Here is a 19,000-nt window from a genome sequence, read left to right on the forward strand (position 1 = left end):
GTCTCCTGTGATAGTAATTAGGGATATTCATAAATCCTCTGGCTTGTGTTTTTCTTCACCTTTAAAATGGAACCAGTACTTGATTAACTATGTTTGCTTTTCTGCCCTGGTGATTATGGAAACACAAGCTGAGATGGAACTTCTGTTGACTGGGTACCTGAAGGACCGTAGTGAGCAGAGAGGCCCCCTTGCTGAGCCCAGGTGGACATGTAACTTGAGAAAGAAATAAATCTTTGTTGTTTTAAGCCACTGAGATTTGGGCTGCTAGTTACTGAAGCATAACTGAGTCTATCCTGACTCAAATATGTCCTAAACAAGTTTATTCTATAACTTTCCCCCCCCAAAATCATGCTTATACTTTAATCAGAATAGCTAAAAACTGGAAACAACCCAAATATCCACCTTCAGCAGGATGGATCATCAAATTGTGGAATGTTCACAGATTGGGGTGGTATTCCTCAATAATTTAAGGAACTATTGATATACATGACAACAAGGATAAATCTTTTAAAAATTATATAAAATGAAAGAAACCAGACCCAAAATAATAGATGCTGTTTGATTTTTTTTTTTTTCCATGAAGCTCAAGAAAAGTTAAAACGAATCTTTGGTGACAAATCAGAAGTGTTGGTTCTGGGAGGAGGAACTAACTGGAAAGGAGCACCAGGAAACTTGCCAGGGTGAATGAATTTCTTATATTTTTGTTTTGAGTGATGGCTACACAGGCATATATTTTATATTATCAAAACTCAACAAATTGAACACTTAAAATCTATTGCTTTGAGTAGAAATTATACCTTAGTTAAAAAATGAATTCAGGATTATCTATAGTGTAAGACAACTAGGTGCTATTCTGGAAAGAAATCCAGTCCTAAGGACACCTAGGTAGAGGTACAGTTCTATCTTCAGTTCCATCAGTAAGACATAAACAATATACTAAGCAACTTTTAAAAAATCTTACCTCTTAATCTATAAAATTAGGATAATATATTCTAATAGAATTAAGGGATAATATGTCATAACACTAAAGCATAGTAACAATGTTGTTGTTCTTATTTAGTCACTAACTCATGTCCAGCTCTTTGCGACCCCATGGACTGTAGCCAGCCAGGCTCCTCCGTCCACAGGATGTCCCAGGAAAAGAATATTGGAGTGGGTTGTCATTTCCTTCCAGGGGATCTTCCTGACCCCGTGTTTGAACCTTATCTCATAGTAACAATAGTTTACATTCAATGTTTTATAATATAAATTTAAGTCTCAGATTCTCACATCCAGGAGCAAAGTTCTCAGTTACTCTTAATTCATTCAACCATCAACCCTTATACCCAAAGAAATTACCAAGTCTGAAGGATTCATTCTAAAGATTTCATTCTTTATTTTCCTCTTTTGTTCTGATCCTATGTCACCATCTAATTCAAATACTTTTCAAGTTAACAACAGTGTCCCTGCTGGTTTCCTTGCTCTGCTTTCTGCGTGCCTCAGTCAATTCAAATCACTCCCTTCTCAACTGTGGAAACCCCTCTGTGCAACCAAGCCTGCAAATATACTGTGAATAACCCAACAGCGTAGAGGTCCCTCTTTTGGTGCTTGCTTTGCTTGATGCAGAGTTATATATGTGCATGTCTTATATAGTATTTGAGATACCGTAGGTACTCAATAAATACTGAAATTTGTTAATGTAGTTTGGACATTTTTTTTTTCCTATGTAAATATTCTCAGGTAGCATTAACTAGCTCTTGCTGTATCCAATTCTACAACAGTAATCTCTCTCTCCTCTGAATTTCTAAACTGCTTGCATGGGTTTTCTCAGCAACTTTTTTCTGTTCTTCTAATACCTCACTGCATTCTTATAAGTATACACATGTCACATACAGACATTTGTTGATAAAAACCCTTTATGTTTATATCTTATCCCTCAAAGTTGTAATCATAATTAAATTGTAGTAAGAGATTTCAATAACATGCTATTTGAAGCATCAATCCAGCAATCATTGACTAATGCCTTAGGATTAAATATGAGATTCTCTCTCTAACATAAGCTCTAAAAGAATGCTACAAATTGTAGCTAAAAGAAAGATTAATGAGATATGAAGAAAATGTATTTATCCTTCAGGAAAAGACACTGAGCCTATGACAAAAATTTCTGAATGATGAAAAAAAGACATCTGATGTAATGAGCTGTATGTGCCTGCATGCATTTGTAGAAATCCATGACTTTCAATTTATTAGGGTCTGAGATATCTCCAAGGAGCCATTTTCCTTCTTTTAAAAGTAAAAATGTGTTCCATCCTAAAATGTATATGGAATAGCCAAAACAATCCTGAAAAAAAGAACAAAGTTGGAGGTTTCACCCTTCCTAATTTCACAATATACCACGATGCTGCAGTAATCAAAACAACATGGTACTGGCTTAAGAACAAACACATAAACCAATGGAATAAATAGGAGCCCTGAAATAAATCTCGAATGTAGGGGCAAATGATTTCAACAAGGGCTCCAGGATTATTCAATGGGAGAATGGATGATCTTTTCAACAAATGGTACAGGGAAACCTGGATATCCACATGCAAAAGAATGAAGTTGGATTATTCCCCTATAGCATACACAAAAATTAACTCAAAATGGATCAAAGACCTAAACATAAGAGCTAAAATTATAAAACTGTTACAAGAAAACATGGGGAAATTCATGACATTGGATTTGGCAATGATGCAATATCTTGGATCTGACACCAAAAGCCCAAGCAATAGCAAATAGATAAATTGGACTACATTAACATGAAAAACTCAGTGGATCAACAGAGTGGAAAAGACAATCTTGGAATGAGAGAAAGCTTTTGCAAATCATATATCTGATGATGAGTTAATATCCAGAATACATAAAAGAATTCCTAAACTCACCAACAAAACAACCTGACTAAAAGACAGGCAATGACTTGAAAAGATATCTCTCCAAAGAAGAAGTCATACTCAATAGTCATACCCAGCTACTATCAAAGAAAGAAAGAAAATAGTAAGAGTTGGTGAGGTTGTAGAGAAACTGGAACCCTCGCCTACAGTCAGTAGGAATGCAGTACAGTGCAGTTGCTACGGGAAATATAGTAGTTCCTCAAAAATTAAATTAGAATTGTCACGGAATTCAGCAATTTCACTTCTGGATATATATGGAAAAGAATTGAGAATAGAGTCTCAAACAGACATCTGTACACTCATGTTCATAGTACTATTATTCACAATAGTTAAAAAGTAGAAGCAACCCAAGTGTTTCTCAACAGATGAATGGACAAACATACAATGGGACATCATTCAGTTTTAAAAAAGGAAGATAATTCTGACATATGCTGCAACATGGATGAACCTTGAAAACATTGTGATAAGTGAAATAAGCCAGTAGCAAAAGGATAAATGCTGTATGAGCCCACTTTTACAAGGTATCCAGTGTAGTTAAATTCAGAAAGCAGAAAGATAGTTGCCAGGAGGTGGGGGAAAGGAGAGAATGGGTGTTACTTGTCAATGGGTATGGAGTTTCAGTTTTGCAAGGTATAAACTGTTTTGTAGATAGATGGTGGTGATGGTTGTACAATAATATGAATATACTTAATGCTACTTAGTTGTACACTTAAAAATGGCTAATAAGGTGGATTTTATGTTATGCATATTTTATCACAATTTAAAAAATTGACTAAGACAAAAAAGTACAAGTGTGATGAGAATACATTTGAATTACATTATCACTTAAAATCATTTTGTCTTCAGAACAGATCTGGTCTTGCCTCTTGGAAATTCATTTTCACTAAAGCCGTAGAATCCTATTTCATATCAACAAAATAGCATTATATCAAAAGTAGAAGCTATGTGCCTGAATTCAACCTGGATTCCTAAGTAAGTTGATTTAATTTTGTGCAACCTGTTCTATATAGAATGATTACTACTACAGTCTGGAGCCTAGCACATTGTTTAGGTGCATATACACACAAAGCTGCATATATGAGGAAGATATGAATACAACTAAACAGGCCTAGATAATTTTTTTTCTGACTGTACTAAAAATAGTGATGTGAGATACTTGAGGATGGAAAAAATAAAATCTATATTTGCCGTATTAATTGAAACATGACAATAAATTAACATTCATCCAGGAAAGTTCTATGCAAATGAACCAGAAGTAACATGTAATACAAAGCAGATCATTACATCTCAGTGGAAGCAAAACTCCTTTCTGAAAAGATTCCAGGAGATATTTCTAACCATATGAACACACTAAATAGTTTCTAATTCCCAACTGGAATAAACCACCAAAATAGCTGACCATGCTGAATCTGAAATAAATGTCCAACGACAGTGGAATTATGACCTCTATTTCCTTGGCATTCCAAACAATGTCAATCACTAATGAGGGCTGCTGGGAGTAACTCAGCATCTAAACCCACAGTTTGCAAAGGTGGCCCCAGGCAAGTTCTAAATAATGATTGCCAACTGTACAGAGGAAAAGTTGACTCAAATTATCTCACAGTGCAGGTTGGTGCGAGAGTTAATATGGGAGCTTTAGGACTGGATGGGATAAATGATAGCTTATCAAGTTTCTCATAGAGACTCTTTCTAAAGACAGTACAGTAGATACTCACAGCCACTCTCTTCATCCTATCAGGAACAGCCTGAATGTTGTTCAGACATCCAATCCTCACCAAAAGGCCATGAACTATAAAAGGTGACTCTTCCTACCAAGTATAAAACTGAGTAAAATCCTGCTTGATTTCTCTGAAATCATCGTAGTAATCTCATTTCAAGAGCCAGTAGCAGTGGTAACTTGTCATATTGGGGATCCCCAGGAGGGACTTGTTTAGAGGTCTTATGGTTCTGCTAAGGATGTCTGAAGGACAATATCTTTTCAGGATCATGGCTAAAAGCTAACATGTGACATGCATATAAGCAGAGGGAACTTGCACCAGTTGTTCATAACTTGTTCAGAGAGCTCTAATTTTATCGTCCTTCCTATTCATTAGGACTCTTTGGCAGCAAGCAGTAATTTAGGCCAACTTAAGCTCAATGGCAACCCACTCCAGTACTCTTGCCTGGAAAATCCCATGGACGGAGGAGCCCGGTAGGCTGCAGTCCATGGGATCGCTAAGAGTTGGACACGACTGAACAACTTCACTTTCACTTTCCACTTTCATGCACTGGAGAAGGAAATGGCAACTCAGTCCAGTGTTCTTGCCTTGAGAATCCCAGGGATGGGGGAGCCTGGTGGGCTGCCGCCTATGGGGTCACACAGAGTCGGACACAACTGAAGGTACTTAGCAGCAGCAGCAGCAAGCTCAGATAAGGAGATGACACCACCCTTACAGCAGAAAGTGAAGAGGAACTACAGAGCCTCTTGATGAAAGGGAAAGAGGAGAGTGAAAAAGCTGGATTAAAACACAACATTCAAAAAACTAAGGTCATGGCATATGGTCCCATCACTTCACGGCAAATAGATGGGGAAACAATGGAAACAGTGTCAGACTTTATTTTGCTGGGCTTCAAAATCACTGCAGATGGTAACTGCAACCATGAAATTTAAAGACGCTTGCACCTTTGAAGAAGAGCTATGACCAACCTAGACAGCATATAGAAAAGCAGAGACATCACTTTGCAGAGACAAAAGTCAGCATAGTCAAAGCTATGGTTTTTCCAGTAGTCATGTATAGATGTGAGAGTTGGACCATAAAAAAAGCTTAGACTCAAAGAACTGATGCCTCTGAACTGTGGGGTTGGAGAAGACTGCTGCAGAAGACTGTTGAGAGTCCCTTGGGCTGCAAGGAGATCAAACTGATCAATCCTAAAGGAAATCAGTCCTGAATATTCATTGGAAGAACTGATGCGGAAGCTGAAGCTCCAATACTTTGGCCACCTGATGTGAAAAACACTCATTTGAAAATACCCTGATGCTGGGAAAGATTGAAGGCAGGAGGAGAAGGGGATGCCAGAGGATGAGATGGTTGGATGGCATCACTGACTTGATGGATGTGAGTTTGAGCAAGCTCCAAGAGTTGGTGATGGACAGAGAAGTCTGGCGTGCTGTAGTCCATGGGGTCACAGAGTCAGACACAACAGTCACTGAACTGAACTGAGGCAAAAGGTAATTTATTAGAGGGCTATTGGGATCTCACAGAACATAGGCAGGCTATGTTATCAGACTTAGAACAAATGAGAACTAAGAGACCTCCAGAGGACAAGGAAGCAGGAAGAAGAAGGAAATCACAGCAGGCACCTCTGATCAAGGCCATGTGACTCCATGAATAAGAACCATACATATAAAATCACTCAAATTTCTTGCTTTCTGCTCTAAGCCTAAAGCATCATATTGCTCAAACTTAGGTCTCATGTCCACCCACTGGTGACACCTTGGCAGTGAGAGAAAGATCTGGTTCCTTTAGATTCCACCTAGATTTAATAGTTTTACTCTTTCATCATACTACATACATTGTGGGCATGTATGTGTGTTCAGGGGAGGGGCATCTACCAAGGAAATAGGCATTCTACAGTGAGAGAAGAAAAATATTGCCCCCAACAAAGTATAAAGAAAAAACACCCCTGTTATCTCTGTGACCATCACAATTAGTTGTTTCTGAGTGCTAAAAGTGAAATACATGTAGTCATAATTCCCACAAGCTGGTATTAAAAAATAGGAGCAATAAAGAACAAAATTTGCAATTCTATTCATGAAATAATAAAAATGGCTTTCAAAGATCCTTTACAAGTCAAACAAGAAAGATGGGCTTGCTTGCTAAGCACTTTACCTAACTGACTAAATACAGTTCACTAAATGCACCTGAATTCATGTAAAATTTCTGGTTATTTCAGGCAACCTAGCTACAACCACCCTTGAAAGAGGAAAATCTATGGCTACTGTAGATATTCAAAAAAGTATGTCTTAGGCTTTCAAGATGATTTCAGAAGTGTATGGCCCAATGGAATGATAACTGGATGAAATGTACACAACTTCCCAAGGTTACCACAATCTGTCAAAGGGAGTAATTTTTCTTATTTGGATACATAAATTCCAATGCTTTTGACAAAAGATCAAAACATAAAACACTCCAATTCCACCTTGCTCTTGAACTAAAAGTGTTATAAATTCTACTTATGAATATAAAATTAATAATTAAAATTACTATTTAAAATTGATAGTACAGAAAACAAGTACTGAAGAAAGAGTCAGGATTTCGGAGCATTTGAGAGACCTATGGATCTATCACACAGGCCAACTAAACAGAGAAACAGAAGAGCCTTGAAACTGCGGGAGAGTCTCCACCCTCTACAACTCCTAACATAGTCCAGTGCTAATGATAGGGCTCTTCCTCAAAGCTCCTTGTCATGTGTGCCATGGATGATGTTCTACTGTGCACTTGAAAAGGGGCACTGCATCCTGTAATGATCCATGAGCGTAAGAAAATGCTTATTTACAGAAATCATATCAAATGACATATGCAGCTATGTTCCTTCCTTCTACTCTGAGCTTAAACATCTTTATCTGTGACACTTCCCCATAGGCTACAAAGACCAGGTTAGGCGTGTCTCCTATATGTCCCTACAGTGTCCTGGCACTTACACCGCTGGATAAGGCACCAGACTGTTTTACTCTCTGTGTCCATCCTTCGGGCAGAAATTATGTTCTCTGTGTCACTCCACAGCACCAGCACAGGTAGGCACTCTGAAAATACTTATACAATAAATGCATGAATGTTTCCTAGTAAAAGTCAAACTCATACTTGATCCCACAATCTTTTTTCCCTCCTATTTATCAAAACTCGATATAAAGAAGCAAGAGCACAATAAGGATCTTATTCAAATGGACTTACTTTGACATTCACATTAATTTAGAATCAATATCATCTTTTAGGGACAAGACTAGAGGATAACAGGCCACACCGTATTTTTTAATTATGAAAACAAGACATGTGTTCAATGGATACAGTGAGGTGGGTCCCATGGTGAGTCCACTTTCACTCGGTAGGGCTTGACAGCTAGCACTAAATCTTTCCAAGGGTTTCAGTTTCATGTGGCCTCCTTTAGCCCCAGGAGTTTTTAACACTACACATTTTCCACATGTAATTAAGTAATGGAGAGTGAGTTGTTATACATGACATTTAATTTTCGATAGTGGGGGAAGGTATGACAAGAGCTGCAGGCGAGATCATTAATCTCCTTGGATCCTTGCACTGCCAAATACAGCAACTCATTCTTCATCATATTAATACACTGCTTCTCCTGTACTGAAATTGGAGTACTTGTGTAGAGGAGAACGTATGGAACAGGAAATCTCAGAGTTGAATGTGTGGTACATAGTAAGCACCCACAGTGTAATATGCACCTAGATGATCTAGAGTAGAATCACTGAGTACACCACAGCCCAGATGTGCCACAGGGCACAATCACATGATTACAGTATCGTCCAAAAGCTAATAAGGCGGGGAGAAAAGGGCAAAAGTGATTATGTAACTAAGTCGTGTTTGAAGGTGAAAGTGTTAGTCACTCAGTCGTGTCCGAAATCTTTGTGACCCCCACGGACTATAGCCTGCTGAGCTCCTCTGTCCATGGAATTCTCTAGGCAAGAATATTGGAGTGGGTAGCCATTCTCTTCTTCAGGAGACCTTCCTGACCCAAGGGTGGAACCCAGGTCTCCTGCATTTGCAGGCGGATTCTTTACCATCTGAGCCTGCAGGGAAGCCCATGTCATGTACACACAGCAGCAACTTGCTCATTTTCCCTGATGACTCACAGACCCACTTTTTGAATTATAGATCAATTAGTATATGAACAAAGGCAAGTGTTACAACAAGGACGTGATTACACAAACGTATATCACTACAGACTAAAAGCCCTAGTTAATTAAAATGTTACCTGCGGCATATTTTCACACCTTCCTGTGATTATTTTACTGTTACTCATTCTCCCAAACCTGTAGCCAGTTCCCATTCCTATCTCCCTTGTCAATAAATTTGAAAAAGAGTTACTCAGGTATAAAAGCCAAAATTTTCTGTATGTTGGAAATGCACAGGGAATCAGCAGTTTCAACAAAGGAAGGAAATACTGCCATATAGAAGCAATAAAGAAATATAATTTATAAAGATTGGTTTTTAAAGTAACATTATATAACACAAGGGCTTCTCAGGTGGTACTGGCGGTAATGAACCCGCCTGCCGATGCAGGAGGTGTTAAGAGATGCAGGTTCAGTTCCTGGGTTGGGAAGATCCCCTGGAGAAGGAAAATAGCAACCCACTCCCGTATTCTTGCCTGGAGAATTCCATGGACAGAGAAGCCTGCAGCCATGGGCTACTGTCCGTGGGTTCACAAAGAGTCGGACATGACTGAAGTGACTCAGCACACATATAACACAAAGCAAGTTATGCCATTTTAAAGAAAAGTATAATTGCATCTGTTGTACTGAGATGATTTAAGTGCTAACCTCTTAAAACTTGGTAACAAATCAGTACTTAATTGTTTCAGGATTTGGTTCCAAAATAGGCAAAACTATTCTTGTGATAATAGTCTGAAGGAGGTAATACATAGGCAGAGGTTGAAAGATGTCTCTAAATGAGGCATGAACTAGTCAATCAGCCCAAAGAAGCAAGGATGCCATATTGCTCAGCACATAAATGCACAGGTTACCACACATGAATAGGACACCAATCTACCAAGCTACCCCTGTTAGTGATGTACACAGTTAATGAACAATAAAATTTTTTCATTTAGATTTTCTTTCTTAACTCCTTAAGTGCTTTGAATTCTGGCCCTATTTAATATTAGTAAAATTTACTATATTATATTGACATGAGGATTCATTCATGTTAATTAGGTTTCTCTTTGTACATTCCTCAATTAATGAGCATTCTACTCCTTGTTAGAATATCAGGTCATCATTAAAAATAGAAGACAACAGAGAAGCAGCAGCAGCAGCAGTCTAGCAACAGCAGACAGGAAACTAAAAAGGACATTTTAGGTAGGCTGTGTCCTCATCTCTTATTCTAACATTTACTAGAAATGGTTGTATATAATGTCTGTAGCTATCTCTTCCAGTGCTTAACCATTATGATGTTAATTAGAGCATTCTTAAACTGTGAATGTGATTCACTCAAAAAATAGTCAAGATTCTGGAATTAAACAATGTATATATGAGAAGTGGTTCTTTTTTTCCCTCCTCTTTCTTTCACCCTAACTACTACTTTCCTTCTCTTTTACCTCATCCTGTCCCCCTCCCACATTTTTTGCCATCATCACCACCATCTTCATCTCTATAGCAGCCATATATGTTGAGTCCATATTTCCAGGCAATTTACATGTACTAATACATTAGACAATTTATGAAATAGCTCAGGAAACTGACCAAGCTCAAACAGCTGTGGTATCATGAGTGAATTTCAAGTCCAGGCTGAGTGAATTGATGGTTTCTTTTTATAATCACTAAGCCTGAGAGTTCAGTTTTGCTTTAGAAAAGAACTGATCACTTTAGATAAGAGTTCTTAGTCAAATGATTAGTTCCTTCCCTATAGAAACTGAATCATTAATTAATTAATAAAGCGCTGGCATGCAAATTACTAGATATGTATCTATTGCATCAAACAAAAGCTATGAGCAGAGGAACATCTTTCTTGCTTCAATTCAAGCTCCTTTTCCTTTAGACAGTCTAAAAGTAGATACAACAATAGATTGTTCAGAATCATGCCCATGTTATTTTTCTCCTTACAAAAGAAGATACAGAAAATCTTCTTAAGTTGGGGAGAGGGACTAAACTATAAGGAGTTTTATAAAACTAACTTACTATGATTGGTGCATTTGGAGAATATATGATCTGGATTGCTCAGTAAGAGTTGAAAGGAAATTTATTCTATAAAGCTTTCTGAAGCCCCACTATGTGCTAGACACAGTAATTTAATGACCATGCAAGAAAGGTTCATAATTAGATGATGTATTCTGATTGTACCTGATGATGTATTCTGATTGATATTTGTAAATTGCTTAAAATCATGTCTAGTGAATAAGTATTCAGCAGCATCCTCAATCACACTTACACCATTAACTGCTGAGCAAATTTTTTCCTTGATGCTGATCCCTTCTGAACAGTCCAAAACTGAAACTACCAGACACTAAATTAATGGGACTTTATTATTATTATTAAAATTTTACTCAGCTTTCTCTTCTGTCTTCTAAATAACTTCAAATCATTTAATCTTTCTTTCTTGAAGCAGGAGTTCTATTTCCCAACTACTTAATTGCATTAAATGATTTCCTTTGGATCCTATTCAATTCTCTTTTTGCTCCCTTTAAAATGGGATGAGTCAGCATGAGTATAAAGGCCCCACAGATGACAAAGACATAACAATAATGTTAATCAGTAATAACATCCCTTGTGGCAGTGGCCACAAAGTGCCAAGCCCTGATGTGCAGACACTCTTGAATGCTACGTAACATCTCATGTGATCCTCACACAGCTTTAAACCAAGTTTTCAAGCTTAAATGGCTTCAACTCTTTACTTGTATGGACTTCTATTGATGGACACTTTAAATTTTTGAGTCGCTGACCTTTTCTCAAGTCTGTTCATGTTTTCATCATCTAACTAAATTTGTAGCGTCTAGCAATAGGAAGGGTAAAGGGACTGGTGTCTAACAGAACTTAAAGGTTAGTAAACCAAAGGAGACTGTCATTACACAAATGGGGAGGAGGAAGGTTTCTCCCCCTAGATACAAGAGCAACAAACCCTGGAAATCCAGAAAGTGCTAATGAACAGGATAAAAGGTCATTGCTGCTCCTGCTAAGGTGCTTCAGTTGTGTCCAACTCTGTGCAACCCCATAGATGGCAGCCCACCAGGCTCCGCTGTCCCTGGGATTCTCCAGGCAAGAACACTGGAGTGGGTTGCCATTTCCTTCTCCAATGCATGAAAGTGAAGAGTGAAAGTGAAATCGCTCAGTCGTGTCCAACTCTTCATGACCCCATGGACTGCAGCCTACCAGGCTCCTCCATTCATGGGATTTTCCAGGCAAGAGTACTGAAGTGGGGTGCCATTAATGTAGGACTTTTTCAGGAGCAAAGCAGCTATGCCTGTGAGGCTGAAGTGATGGCATGGAAGGAATATTTCAATCATCTACACTAGTGTCCAAAACTGGGAATAAACAACCTCTTAATCCCAGCTGTCTGCTGGGAACAGATGGGTCTTACTAAAAAGTAACTACTGAGAAGAGGAAGCGTAATATTAATCATCGCCATCATAAGGACAGGTAGCATTTCTTCAAGCCTTTACTCTCTCCTTAACACTGTGTTATTTCTAATTTTCAAAATACCACAATGAATGAGGTAAGTGCTTTATAATCCCCAGTTTATAGATAGTAACTGAGGCCCCAAAGGCAACGAAACAGAGTGATAGTTAACATACAGTTACATCCTCTAAAAATAAGTCGGATTTATCTGTCATTTCAGTAATGGACTCAAACCTCATTCCATGGCTGATGGAGCAATGATGGCTCCCACCAACGAGGGGTCTCAATTCCGACTCACTTATACCAAAAGGGCTCAGTCTGATGGCAGATAAGGTGTGGGCAAATGTGGAGCCCCAAATGGACCACACGACTCCAGACAGTAGAGCTCACATCTTCTCCCCTCTGTATTTCTCAACTGCCCTCTTAACATGAAGCTCCTAAAACTTCCCTGGATTCTTTTTTTTTCCTGCCTATTTTTTGATGAAGGCATTAATGAGATAGCAAACGTAGCAAATGTACCAACTGATGGTGATGGGAGGATGACAAGCTAGAATGTTCTATTATATTTAAAAAGAGGATAATCAGATCAAGAAAGAGTTTTTCAAAATAGAAATACAAATATAAGCCTCAACTACCAGTTCTATCATGTGAACTGTGCATAACAAGAACCCCTCAGAATCAAAGCAATCTACACTTTTCTTGGGCTTCCATGGTGGCTCAGATGGTAAAGAATCTGCCTGCAGTGCAGGAGACCCAGGTTTGATCCCTGCATCGGGAAGATCTCCTGGAAAAGGGAATGGCTACCCACTCTAGTATTCTTTGTCTGGAGAATTCTAGTATTCTTGCCTGGAGCAGAGGAACCTGGAAGGTTACGTCCACGGTGTCACAAAGAGTCAGACACAAGACCTAGCACACGTGCTTTTCTTAAAGTGACAATTATAAAAGGAACTGTATTTTTAGAGCACAGTGATAGTTTTAAACAAACAAAAGATAAAATAGTATTACATATTTTATGTATAAGATAAAATAATAACATCTCCAGAAGAGATCTTGAGTTTTAGGAAACCAGACATATCCGTCTTACCTGATGAAAACCAGCTTGACCTTTGGCGGGGCAGTCTTAATAATGGCAGATGCATTTTGGTGACTTCTTCCATATAGAATCTGATTGTTTATCTGTGGTGAAAAAAATAAAATGCACTTGTGAAACTATAATATATATATTTCATGTATATATATATAAACATATATATGTGTTTATACATATGTATAAATGTATACATGTATATATATAAATGTATACATATGTATAAACATTTGTATGTATACATATGTATACATGTATACATGTATGTATATATATACATGTATGCAAGTATATGTGCATATACTTGGAATTAAACAATAAAGTTCCTTCATTTTTAAGTGGGTAGATGTAGGACTCTTTAATGCCAAAAATCTTGACATTCTTCATAGTACAGATTCAAAAACTAATTCTAACCAGCTACTAAAATCTCTTAAATTCAGAATTTTTGGCCTTTTGGCTAAACTTGAGAGTAGTAGTTGAGCTAGATGCAAAAACTTTGTGATAGATATTTCATTTCCTACAGCTTTTCCAGACTCCTAAGAAATGCAGAAAACAGACCAAACTGTGGTATTCATCAGAGCTCTGGAGGGCCCATTAAACATGATTCTGTAAACATGTCAAGGTTATTACATAGCATAAATTGTGTAACTCCAGAGGATGTAAATATTACATTCCCATTTTAAGTCAAATATTAGATCAATTGCACAGAATATTTTACAGGACCCAATGAATGAGACATCTGCTCTTATCCAAGATGAGGTGGGATTTTTAAACTTCACTGAATTCATCTAAATACTATATGAAAACATTTATATTCTAAATTTCTTCACTCCAGATTTTCCCATTGCTAAGCTATGATGACAGCCACAATCAACCTTTTATTTTATTTCAACCATTTGATAATAGCTCACACACTTCACTTCTGGCTTTTTCTCTCTTGTCTCTTCAATAAGTAGTTGGTGATCTATGTCATATTGTCTCTATTTAACTGAGGCCTTGATACCTTCTACTATTCAAGGGATAGTATAGTATACTATATAAGGGATGGTAAAAAAAGGGATTTATGCTTTCTGTACTTAGCATTTAATTAGCCTGTCCTGGATGCCGCTGAACTGTTGCATTTGAAAACACTTGGAAAAGGTCTCATTTTTGTTCTAACAGCTGTTGTGATAAAGTATACAGAAATTAACACTTCAAAGGAAGGAATGAAGATATAATATTTTTAACTACAGAAAACGAAGCTCATCCATCACCTCGAAGTGGTAAAGCTGGGATTCATGTGAAAGGCTGTTACAAAGGCTAAACTTGAACCACCGCTTCATTATGTCTCTCATTTTGTCAGCTTTTATTCTTCACCAAGATAATCAGCTTCCCAGAAAACTACTGATCACACTGCCATTTCTCTGTGTCTCGGTTTCTTCTTTAAAACAAATCTAAGCGTCTATTACATAAAAATATTGTGAGAATTAAATGAGATAATGTCTTTAAATTTTATTTACAGTAATCTTGGAGTGAAAAAGTTGGCTTAAAGCTCAACATTCAGAAAATGAAGATCATGGCATCTGGTTCCATCACTTCATGGCAAATAGATGGGGAAACAGTGGAAACAATGAGAGACTTTATTTGGGGGGGGCTCCAAAATCACTCCAGATGGTGATGGCAGCCATGAAATTTAAAGACGCTTACTCCTTGGAAGGAAAGCTATGACCAACCTAGACAGCATATGCAAAAGCAGAGACATTACTTTGCCAACAAAGGTCCATCTAGTCAAGGCTATGGTTTTTCCAGTAGTCATGTATGGATGTGAGAGTTGGACTATAAAGAAAGCTGAGCGCTGAAAATTGATGCTTTTGAACTGTGGTATTGGAGAAGACTCTTGAGAGTCTCTTGGACTGCAAGGAGATCCAATCAGTCAGTTCTAAAGGAAATCAGTCCTGAATATTCATTGGAAGGACTGATGCTAAAGCTGAAACTTCAACACTTTGGCCACCTGATGCAAAGAGCTGACTCATTTGAAAAGACCCTGAGGTAGGAAAGATTGAGGGCAGGAGGAGAAGGGGACGACAGAGGATGAGATGGCTGGATGGCATCACCAACTCAATGGACAAGAGTTTGGGTAGGCTCTGGGAGTTGGTGTTGGTCAGGGAGGCCTGGCATGCTGCAGCTCACAGGATCACAAAAAGTCAGACACAACTGCATGACTGAACTGAACTGATGTCCAAAGAGTTTTTAACTTTTAAGCATTAAAACTACTCACCTTTTCTGTTAAAGTGAAAGTTGCTCAGTAGTGCCCTACTCTTTGCAACCCCGTGGAGTATACAGTCCAACCCAGGCATCAAACCCAGGTGTCCCACATTGTAGTCAGATTCTTTACCAGCTGAGCCACAGGGGAAGCCCAAGAATACTGGAGTGGGTAGCCTATCCCTTCTCAAGCGGATCTTCCTGACCCAGGAATCAAACCAGGGTATCCTGTACTACAGGTGGATTCTTTACCAACTGAGCTACCAGGGATTAAGGTTTCTGTCTTTTTCATATGACATATCTTTAAAAATATCCAAACTCTGTATGGTACTCTGATGATGGATACATGCCATCATGGTGACTTAGTGGTAAAGAATTTGTCTGCCAACGCTGGAAATACAGGAGATATAGGTTTGATCCCCAGGTCAGGAAGATCCCTGAAGGAGGAAATGGCTACGCACTCTAGTATTCTTGCCAGGATAATCCAATGGAGAGAGGAGCCTGGTGGGCAACAGTCTACAGGATTAAAGAGAGTAGGACACAACTGAATGACTGAGCACGCAGCATATAGAACATACAGGGGCTTCCCTGGTGGCTCCGTGGTAAAGAATCCGCTTGCCAATGCAGGAGCCTCAAGTTTGATCCCAGGTTCAGGAAGATCCCCTGGAGAAGGAAATGGCAACCCGCTCCAATATTCTTGCCTGGGAAATCCCACGGACAGAGGAGCCTGGTGAGCTATTGTCCATGGGGGTCACAAAAGAGTTGGACGTGACTTAGCAACCAAACAACAACAACATAGAATGTACAATGCCCAGAGTGAGCGCTAATGTAAACTATGAACTCAGTGATAACAATGGGTCAATGTAGGTTCATCAATTGTAATGTATGCACCACTCCAGAAGGGGATATTAATAATGAGGGAAGCTGTGCATGTGTGGAGGAAAGGGTTACACAGGACATCTCTTTAATCTTCCTCTCAATTTGTCTGCTCTGAAAAAATAAAAAATAAAAAATTCTTGAGTGCCCACCATCCATATAATATATTTTCTCCTAATACTTTCATGGTTTTATTTTTCTTATACTTACATCTTCTTACCTAACTTAGCTATTAGAAAAATAAATAAGTCATGTAGTCATTAAGAGTAATGTGAAAAAGCATGGTTAATGACATTAAAAAATATCCAAAATATATTAAGTGACAAAGCCTGGCTACAACATAGTATGTCTAGCATGATCATCTTTTTTGCTAACTATACTTCTTAATCTCTTTAATGGATAGTGAACTGAAAATAAGAAAGTTTAAATCACAATTTTAAATTGAGATGATGCATGGAATACGCTTGACCAGTGCCTGGCACTCTTCCCCACTGTGTCTGTAGTCTGCTTTCAGAAAGTGTTTCCTAAACCATGACCTATGCATCATTCCTGTCTTCGAACTCTGTGGCCTGCGTGTGTGCTCAGTTGCTAAGTCATATCCAACTTTTTGTGGCCCCGTGGACTGTAGCCCACCAGGCTCCTCTGTCCATGAGATTTCCCAGCAAGAATATTGGTATGGGTTGCCATTTCCTTCTCCAAGGGATCTTCAAGACCCAGGGAGTGAACCTGTGCCTCCTGCATTGGCAGGCAGGTCCCTTTATCACCGAGCCACCAGAGAAGCCCAAATTCTATGGCACTAGGTTTAAAAAAGTTTCTCTTATTACACTTGTACTGCACCCACATGGTAAAGCCAGCCACTGTCAGGTAGAGAGCATCAGTGCAGGCACACGACAGTAACTGAGGGTAAGAACCTGCAACCTCCTCTATGCATTCCCCAGCTCTCACCCATAGCTTGCATACAGTGGTGGCTCAACCAGGAGGCACTGAATCACAGATCCCTGAGTAAAAGGAACACTTCCATTACTCAACTGCTAGTATGCTGTCTCTGAGGTGGGCTCTAACCTTCAACACAATTGACATTTAAAAAAAGAAAAAGTTGGGTTTTTTTTTTAATTAGCAAAAACTTGAGCAAATAGAAAATTGAGCTGTTTCATGTTTATGGATATGCCTTTTTTTTTTTAGTTGCGATTCTCCATTTTGATAGAATAGAACTCATGGCACTATTATTCTAAGAAGGAAAAATCACAGCCCAAACGAAGGAACCAAGTCATTAATTTTAATTTACCTAAGCGTAAATCTGAAGTTGTATGTCTTTCATGGTGCTGTTTCTGAATATTCAGAGGCCCTGGCAGTAGAACAGCAAGGCAGCTTGCTTGCTGGCGATGTTTTTCCAGTGCCAGCAACTGTGGCATTTACTGCTAAGCCAGCTGCTCCCTGCCAATGTTCAGGGACCTCTGGAGAGACTCTGCTACTGAGTGGAAAACTGGGAACAGAATGGGAAACTGAAGATAGAGTGAAACTTGATTTTACAGGATTAAATGTAAAAGGAAAATGCAGATCTTTGGATAAAAAAAACTCCAAGACAAAGCCTCTTTTCTGGCTTCACAAATTACACATTAGCAGTCCTCTGAGTTTCAGGAGAGGAAGATCTCTTTTGTGTTCTCTAGATCTCATTGTTTAGAAAGCAACTTCACTATGTAAATAAAAGGTATACAGCTTCCAACAACATAAGTGATCTTTATATTTCTTTATTTCTAAGGAAACACATTCCAGAGAAAATTCAATAAGTAATTAGAAAGAATATGATGCATTTTATGCAAATTAACTTTAGGTTGTCACTTACCCTATTTCTGAGAAGCTGCTGTTTTCTGTTGTTTAAACAATAGATAAAGGGCATCTTCCAAGTATAGCGTAGACAGGAAAGAAAGCGTTTTACACCTCCTGGAAGGTTTTCAGGTTAATTCTAATTATCAATAGCTATCAGTCATTGAGTGCTTACTCTGTGCCAAACACTGCAAAGCTCTTGATGCACAGGTTCGCAGTTAAATCTTAGAAGGGCTGGGTGTTATGTACTTTCACCAGATGTTGAAACTGGCATCCAAGAGCTTGATTTAAATATTAGTTGAAAACCCTGTATTCTTAAGGCACACCTAGAGGTCATATCATCCGTATGGTGCACATAAAACTCAGCTGATTTCTAAAGTCATCTCTGTAAAGGTATCTATTAAATAAACTCTGCACTGGACACCTACCATCTTAGGTCCTGGAATTTTGATATACACAAGTTAGAATTGAATCTGCCTGCCAATGCAGGGGATGCAGGTTCAATCCTTGTGTCAGGAAGATCCCCTGGAGGAGGAAATAGCAACCCCCTCCAGTATTCTTACCTGGAGAACCCCACGGACAGAGATTGATGGGATATAGTCCATGGGGGTGCAGAGAGTTGGACAAGACAGCAAACATGTGCTACAGCACAACACAAGTCAGAATCAAGCATTTTATCACAGTGTATGAAGGTAAGGCCTGGACACTCTGTTAGGCTTTTGAAATCCCTAATGCAGT

At 38.6% G+C, this 19,000-nt stretch overlaps 1 protein-coding gene across 3 annotated transcripts in view; it reads right to left on the bottom strand.

The window, feature by feature from the left end:
• Positions 1-19,000, bottom strand: part of PATJ (PATJ crumbs cell polarity complex component) — a 364,628-nt gene that overhangs the window by 130,718 nt on the left and 214,910 nt on the right. For all 3 annotated transcript variants that reach the window (XM_068992464.1, XM_068992473.1, XM_068992482.1), the window contains one exon: positions 13,319-13,410. In XM_068992464.1, coding sequence (XP_068848565.1) covers positions 13,319-13,410 — 92 coding nt within the window. The remainder of the gene's footprint in view (positions 1-13,318; positions 13,411-19,000) is intronic.

Source organism: Capricornis sumatraensis, chromosome 2 (genome assembly GCF_032405125.1).
Source record: "Capricornis sumatraensis isolate serow.1 chromosome 2, serow.2, whole genome shotgun sequence".
Taxonomy (NCBI): Eukaryota; Metazoa; Chordata; class Mammalia; order Artiodactyla; family Bovidae; genus Capricornis; species Capricornis sumatraensis.